Source organism: Nicotiana tabacum, chromosome 1 (genome assembly GCF_000715075.1).
Source record: "Nicotiana tabacum cultivar K326 chromosome 1, ASM71507v2, whole genome shotgun sequence".
In the NCBI taxonomy this organism is placed as follows: Eukaryota; Viridiplantae; Streptophyta; class Magnoliopsida; order Solanales; family Solanaceae; genus Nicotiana; species Nicotiana tabacum.
Window position 1 is genome coordinate 25,857,085 of NC_134080.1, and position 7,883 is coordinate 25,864,967.

Consider the following 7,883-nt stretch of genomic DNA (forward strand, 5'->3'; position numbering starts at 1 on the left):
GAGACCGAGGGAAGCTACAAATGGACATTACTTAAGAACACAGATGATGGCTCTGGGATTAATATAGAAGACGATTATCAAAGAACTGTATGCCACTCCAAGCTAGCCGTGGCGCGAAGACTTATGGAAGACTGTTTTGAGCAAATTACAGACAGACATACTAGAATTGATGTCATTAAAAGTGTGGTCTACAACTGTGGGTAAGTTACAGTCTCTCATCATATATTGCACAAAGGAAATATAAAATGTTTAACTCTTTCTATGTTCTAATGAGACATAGAAAGAAGTCACAGGTTGGCGTAACTCTGGTAAAGTTATTGCCATGTGATCAGAAGATTACGGATTCAAACCGTGGAAACAGCCTCTTGCAGAAATGCAGAGCAAGGTTGCGTACAATAGACCCTTGTGGTCCGGCCCTTCCGGGACCCCGCGCATAACGGAGCTTAGTGTAGCGGGCTGCCTTTTTTATGTTTTAATGAAAACGTCTTGCAGGTCAAATTTTAGCAGGGTGAATTTCAGGGGCTTTTATACTATTATTTTAGAAAAGAATGAGGAAATCATTTCTGCAGCATCCATAAGGTATATTATATATCTCTCTTAAACCAGATTGAGCTTCAGATTGTCATAAGTATGCTTTTTTTGTGCTAAAAATCTAGTTAATATTCGAAGGATCCATGGAACAAAGCTTGCTGAAATGCCCTTAATTGCAACAAACAAGGAATATAGGAGAAAAGGAATGTGCAGAGAGCTAATGGTTACCATTGAATCAGTAAGAATTTTATCTCAGTTGTATACTATATCGATATGTTTTAACCTATCGTAGCTGGTAACTTGTCTTATTTTCAAGTTATTATTTATTCTCACTTTTTATGGACGGCTAGCAATAGCTATTGGAGTAGTATTTTGAGCTGATGATCTTATTTGATGCAGGTCCTTCACTATTTGAAGGTAGAAAAACTGGTAATTCCATCAGTATCAGAGCGCACAGGCGCCTGGGTTAATAATTATAGTTTTCATAAAGTCAAATCACCATTACCAGAAGAGATGAAGCTGCACAATACGTTGATGTTCCACGATTCAACGAGATTGCAAAAAGATCTCGGTTCATCTACTTTGGCGAGGACAAGTCGAGCTAATTCTCGAGGTTTTTTTCCCTCCCAACTAATCCTCCTCCGTCCTACCATAAATATAAAAAATTTGGAACTGAAGCCTGATTCTTGTTGTTGCAGCCAAAGACACACAGAGTTTCCCGACGAAATCTAAAGAGCCGAGACCCTTCGACTTGAATGTTGAACCATCTCAAGAGGACACGGACTTCTAGTTGAATGGCATAGCCAAAGTCACTATAGTTCCTATATTTATGCTGAGCATTTCAAATTTTGAACTACGTTGAAGCCGTCATTAATGCTTGCATTAATATAGGCTATCTACATCACACCCTTTGGTGTGCGGCCCTTCCGCCAACCCTGAGTGGATGCGGAATGCTTTATGCATCGCGCTAGCTTTTGTTTCAAATTTTGAACTGATCTCTTAGCTAGACATTAACATATCATAGGTCATGCCTATATCCTATTTTGTTAAGACTGCTGTACTCTATATGTACTAGATTTTCGTGATCATTTTTATGCTCATATTTATTTGTACTAGAGTTTCAAGATCATTGACATGCGGATGTTTTATTTATTGTTTCATTCTGTTGGTTGAGATTCGTAGTGTTTATTTGCTTAAACATGAATTTTGATTAATGAATATTTTCTAAATGAACTTAGTGCTGAAGAATCCTAGAGATCTTTCCTATTCGGTACATCGGTGGCAACAACAAGAAAACAATGGCCTCGACAATGCAAGAGATAGTACCATTTTTCTTTTCTTAAATCTCTCCATTATTTTGAGCCCGAAAAGGACACCTCAAATTAAATTTCTGTATATAGAGACAGAAAACACGTTAAGTAAAAAATATCAAGTACTACAATGGCACCTGGAGTTGAAGAAGACCATGTTGAGACACTTTCAATGAATGGCAACAAAATGCAAGTCAAAGATTTCATATGGTCTGAGGAAGAATGGCCTGCAATAAAGCACGATGATTTCGGAGATGTAATTAACGATATTCCAGTGATTAGTCTTAATGGTATTTGGGACAGTCAAGAACTATACGAAAATGTCTGCCAAGATATGGTGAAAGCAAGCGAAAAATGGGGATTCTTTAAGCTTGTGGATCATGGGGTACCTAGTGAGATCGTTGAGAATTATACCAGTCGCTTGCACGAGCTTTTTGATCTTCCCATGGAACAAAAGCTCAAAGGTGGCAAAACATCCAGCTTGCCGTTAGGGTATTACGCCTCAAATCCTGAGTATGAGCAAAACTTGCCTTGGGCTGAAATCTTGCAGCTGCTTCAGTCACCTGAAATGGTTGTCCAATTCGCCAAAAAGGTCTATGGGGAACAATACCACACATTTAGGTAAACATACAACACTTATATCATCAATCAGTCCCCTACTGTGCGAGCTTGATTCATTTTGATGGGACAAGCACATGGAAATCTCTTTGAACATAGGACCTCGACCTGCTCTTATTAATACCACGTTAAATTGTGTGACCAGATCTAAGTCTAAGTTGCTAGAAAGAGTACGCTTTAATTTAACTAACTAATCTTACCAAAAATGCTGATTTTGCTGGTTTTGACTCTGATAAACTGAACAGCAATGCAATGATAGAGTACATGAAAGAGATGGACAAGCTAGGAATGATTATAATGGAGATGTTGGCTCATGGATTAGGTCTAGCAAATGATTTCTTCAGCAAAAACTTTGAAGAAAAGGAGGCTACTATATTCAGGATAAGCAGATATCCCCCTTGTCCCCTCCCAGAGAAGATAGTAGGAATAGGGATCCATGCAGATCCACAAACCTTGACCATATTGTATCAAGATCAGGTTGGTGGCCTTCAAATCCTCAAGGATGACAAACAATGGATTGGAGTCCGCCCTCTTCCCAATTCATTTGTCATCAATATCGGCGACACCCTTGAGGTCATTCTCTATCTATCTATCTCTCAAAAAAAAAATCATAATTACTACAATGATCAGGCTGCAATTTTCTTAAAGTATGTTTGGTATTGACAGAAAAACATTTTTCATGAAAAATGACTTTTGTCATACCAAACACACATGTTTTTGTGTATTTTCAAGTAAGTATTGAACCTTTGTTTCTTGCAGGCTTGGACAAATGGAAGGTTGAAAAGTGTTATACACAGGGCAGTGGTGAATAAGGAAAAACAAAGGCTATCAATGGCATATTTCTTGAATCCAACAAGCAGTGCAACAATTGAATGCCCTCCTCAGCTTATTGATCCAGTTTCCAATCCTAGAAAATATGTATCTTTTACGTGGGCTGAGCTGCGGCATCATCTTTTGACTACCAGGAGAGTTAGGGGCAAAGCTGTTGCCATCAATAAATTCCTTATATCTAGTTGAGACTCTAGAATCCTTCATCATTTTCAAATCTATAGATGCGATCTGCATTCTCGACTATGTGAATGTACGTTAGTGTAAATGAAAAAGAAGTCTTGTGAAGTCTCATCGATGATGATGGTAAGATTTGAACCCAGGATATCTCTCTGTTCAAACTTTGGATACCATATTGAAGTATGTACGGTGAATAAAAGTCTTGAGTTTGTTTATTAAATAAACATCATGAGTTCAAACAGACATAACGGCGGTTCATTTGTGAACATATGGATTCAGTTACACCTCTACTATTATTAGTCTTACTAGCTCACTGTGCATTGCACTACTAATGTAGTCAATTCAGGAAAAACAAATCGCTGTCTATTTCTGAAGCAATTCCTGAATGATTATCACTAATGCAACTTGACACTAACTATAAATAGGCACGTGTGCAGGGAAATACATACTACAAGATGAGAATCTATCGCTATAAGATCCTTAGAGAGAAAAGGATCATCCAACATTGGATAAACCACTTCTGCAATATGCTCTGGACATCGTAGCTACTAGACACTAACACAAGTAGGCACAAGAGCAGGGCAATAAAACTTACAAGTTTAGAAGCTACCATAAGATCCTTAAAAGAGAGGGATCATCCAAACTCTGACAGCCACTTCTACTGGTTTCGCTCTATTTCAATGCACTCCATGATAAGGATTTGACACAGTGCCACTGCTGACATGTTAGTGGAATAGTTGTACCATATAAAGCCACTGCTTATTACGGAATCAATGAAGTAAGGATCCATGTGTTGTAATATCAGGAAGATCAGAACTAACGGAGAACTTCAACCATCTCTTCTTCTCAATAAACTTAAGACATGGTTGCATCACCAACCCAATTGCAACGGCAACGAGGCTTACAACCATCACTTTGATTGAAGAGAAGGCCAAAACGACACATATGAGAATGGCTGGAGGTATACACAACAGGATTGCTCCAACAGTTCCCCCCGGTATCTTGAATGGGCGTGGTGCATTGGGGCATTTTATCCTTAACCATACAAATGCAATAAATTCCAAGATCATTCCAAAGCAATACAAGAAATTTTCTGCTGCTACTATCTCCTGAAAGCTCAGCCATGAGAGCAAAACCACACCAGAAGCTGAGAAGAGAATCCCAAGTAAAGGAGTTCCATAACAAGATCTCTTCGCGAAGAACTCAGGGAGCATCCCCCTCTCCGCCATACCAAGTAACTGGAAAGAGTCGCTGCTCATCTCGGCTACAAACATCCCCATATTTGACATTGCAGCAGCCCCTTGAATCCAAACTCTAAGCCAGACTCCACCCAGCATTTTTGCAATATCAGAGAAATAGCCGTCAGTCCACAAGTCACGCTGGAGGGGAACAGCTCCAGTACCAATCAATAAAGGGAAAAAGTAAGACAGAACGACTAGAATCACAGCATAAAACAAAGCCTTGGGCAGAGTCTTCTTTGGGTTATGTACTTCTCCAGCAAGAGTACTTATCGAGTCCCAATAATTCAGATTCCAGAAGAGAGTATTCAGATACAAGTTCCAATCAACACTGCGTACATCGGCCACTAACCATCTTTCAGGCTTTAATTTGGGAATCGAAATGAGCCCAATAACCACAAAAGGAAGAATTGACAATATACCAAGCGAAACAGCAACCCATCCAACAATAGTTAAACCTCTGTAATTCATGTAAGTGAGAACCACAGTAAGGGCCAAAACCGCAATAGTTCTAGGAAGGCCACCACCTAATGCAGGGATAGCTGATTTCAGGTAATCTAAGAACATAACGGGGTAAAGTGCATTGTCAATGACTCCACTCAGCCATTTCATCCAACCTTGCTGAAACCCCCAATATGGACCTAAAGCAGATGATACCCACACAACATAACCACCATTTTCAGGGAACATAGTGCCCATTTCAGCTGTAATTAGAGCCTCAGGAATACTCCATATGAATGGGAAAACCAAGAACCCCAAAAGAGCAAGAAGAGGACCAGCTGCCTGCACAGTGTCCTCAACACCAAAAGGACCACCAGAAACCTCATAAAAAATAAGGAAAACTAAAGGCAAGACTGAAACTTTCCTAGCATTATTTGCTCTGGGAGATGGAACCTCATTAATCCCTATGTACTCTGCACCATTGAAATCTCCCATTGGAATTGCAGTTTCTCTATGAGCTGAAACCCTCAATTTCTGCATTTTCCAACAAATTTCAAGTTAACAGAAAACAATCACAGCACACATATTCATCATACTTCAACTAACACAGCACAAGAATCACCACACACTAGCTAACTACAAGAACAAAATAACAAAAAGAAGCAATTTTTAACAATTGACAACATGGGTAAGTACAATAAGTGCAATTAGATTTACCAAAACAATAGTAAACAATCAATAATGACAAAATCACATAATGGGTCGTCATAAATATATCTATACATCAGCATAGAGAGCAAAAAATTAAATCTTGGAACAATCTTGAAAATGAGAAAAGCTTCCCATCTACCTACTGTGCATGCATCAGATCCGAGCTAAGGCAGAAGATATAAAAAGTCAAATCTACAGCAAGCAGTATAATACAAAAATAAAAGATAAAGATGGAGATAGGTAAAGAGAATAAGACCATGAAACAAAGGTAATTCAATTGGAAAATTCCAGCATTCTTGCCCTCAAGTTAACGCAAAGCCAAAGCTTTTTATGATTGAAACGAACCCAGAGCAGTTAGATAGATCGAAGGTATCGCTCCTAACTCCTGAGTATTTGCAGTGCAACTGAGAGGAAGGGGGGTGGGTGTAAGTGTCACTTACGTGGCACTACACTACTGTACCAACTAAATGCCAAGTGAAAGTCCTTATTTTTCTAGCTAAGGATTTATTTCTATATATTTTTAAAAGAGAATTTTTTGAATTTAATCATATTCATGAAGAAAAGTAGTAATATAAAACTTAAACTAATAGAGTAAATATGGTGTTAAAATTAAAAAAAAAAAAACTAAAAGGAATAGAGAGATACGTGACATCAACAATTTTCGATATTATTGAGATGTTTTGAAATAAACTTTGATTCACACTCCATTCCTGGATAAGATTGCAAGCCTATACGATGATGTAAAAATATAACATTATATAATCTATTACTACACTTCAACTTGAAAACGAGCCATACTATATGTTAAAATATAGTACAAGTTTTCAAGTTATAATCAAATCGAGCTCAAGTAAATCTAACTTGAACAAATTAAAATATAGTACAAGTTTGTTCTTAAATTCTTTGGGTCAGAATCATACCAAGTACTAATGTGTTATCACCTTATTTATGACTTAACAATGATGAACTAATATAAATAAATTCGTGTAAGTACCGAATAACAATAAATTCTTTTCGGCTATCAAAATTTTTCCTAAACTTAGAAATAAAAAAGGAAGAGAGCGATGTTTTCAGCGAAATAAACGTGGGAGGTGCCCTTCTGGCGCGCTAACCGATCGGAGTGGGCCCATCTATAAGAGATTAGGACAAGATTGGGCCACGCTAGAACCCCGAGAGAGTTGGACCAATCGCTCCAATTTTGGGAAGGAATTTTTACATTCTTATGTCACATAGAACGTTATTACCCTCAATATTTAAGGTTTGACTTAATTATACTTAGTATACCAAATTATTAATTTTATACCATAATTAATTAAGGGTATAATTAATTGTACATTTTTTACTTCTTAATTAAAGGAATATGCACGTTTCTCTCTCCTAACCCGTCAGTCCCACCCACGTTTTACCCATGCCCACGTTCTTTTTACCATTTTCCATCTTCTGAAACCAAATTCTCCCTCTAAATTCACAAAAAATTGAAGAAACCCTTCAACAAAGTTGGTTCCCCATTTTACTCCAGTTGAAGTTCATCAATGAAGAACAACATAGTTCATCAAAATTGAAGTCAAATCTTCAAAGTTCATACACACATTTACCTTCAGCTTCAAATTTTCTCAATGAAGAAGAACAAACCTTCAAAGAGACAAGAGAGCAGCAATTCCATCATTGACAGCCATTAAAAAGCTTTAAAACTTTGAATTCAAATTTGGGTTTTCAAAAATCATTATTTGTTTTGATTAGGTGTTGTTGTAAATAATTGGGAATATGTTTTGGAGTTCATATCTCAATTTTGAGGGGTTTTGGTAAAGATTTATACTTGGTTTTGGCTGAATTTCAGATTGAAACTCGAAGAAGAAAAAGAATTGCAGCAATTGTAGATAAATTGTAGACTATTTTTTGCAGAAGATTTGTAGAAGTTTTAGTCGTTTTTGATTTGTGAAAACAGAAAATAAAGCATCTACAATCAGAATACAAATAATCTACAAAATATCTACAAACTGGGTACATTGAATTTTAATATCCCAAT

The 7,883-nt window shown here is 37.3% G+C and overlaps 2 protein-coding genes across 2 annotated transcripts; one reads left to right on the forward strand and one right to left on the reverse strand.

Annotated features, from left to right (window-relative positions):
- Positions 1-1,674: 1,674 nt before the first annotated feature.
- Positions 1,675-6,724, reverse strand: LOC107774562 (putative polyamine transporter At1g31830). Its single transcript, XM_016594120.2, has 2 exons — positions 6,114-6,724; positions 1,675-5,680 (listed from the first exon to the last, which is right to left on the reverse strand). Exons 1-2 carry the CDS (start codon positions 6,114-6,116, stop codon positions 4,238-4,240), a joined length of 1,446 nt encoding a protein of 481 aa, XP_016449606.1. The 5' UTR covers positions 6,117-6,724; the 3' UTR covers positions 1,675-4,237.
- On the forward strand, positions 1,972-4,404 carry LOC107774563 (gibberellin 20 oxidase 3-like). The gene is made up of 3 exons (XM_016594122.2): positions 1,972-2,462; positions 2,705-3,032; positions 3,219-4,404. Exons 1-3 carry the CDS (start codon positions 1,972-1,974, stop codon positions 3,474-3,476), a joined length of 1,077 nt encoding a protein of 358 aa, XP_016449608.1. The 3' UTR covers positions 3,477-4,404.
- Positions 6,725-7,883: the final 1,159 nt, after the last annotated feature.

Bases quoted from the DNA above. Each gene is read 5' to 3' on its own strand.
- LOC107774563 (XM_016594122.2), top strand. From the start codon at position 1,972: ATGGCACCTGGAGTTGAAGAAGACCATGTTGAGACACTTTCAATGAAT. The intron at 2,463-2,704 runs GTAAACATACAA...TAAACTGAACAG, and splicing joins GAACAATACCACACATTTAG to CAATGCAATGATAGAGTACA. The intron at 3,033-3,218 runs GTCATTCTCTAT...TGTTTCTTGCAG, and splicing joins ATATCGGCGACACCCTTGAG to GCTTGGACAAATGGAAGGTT.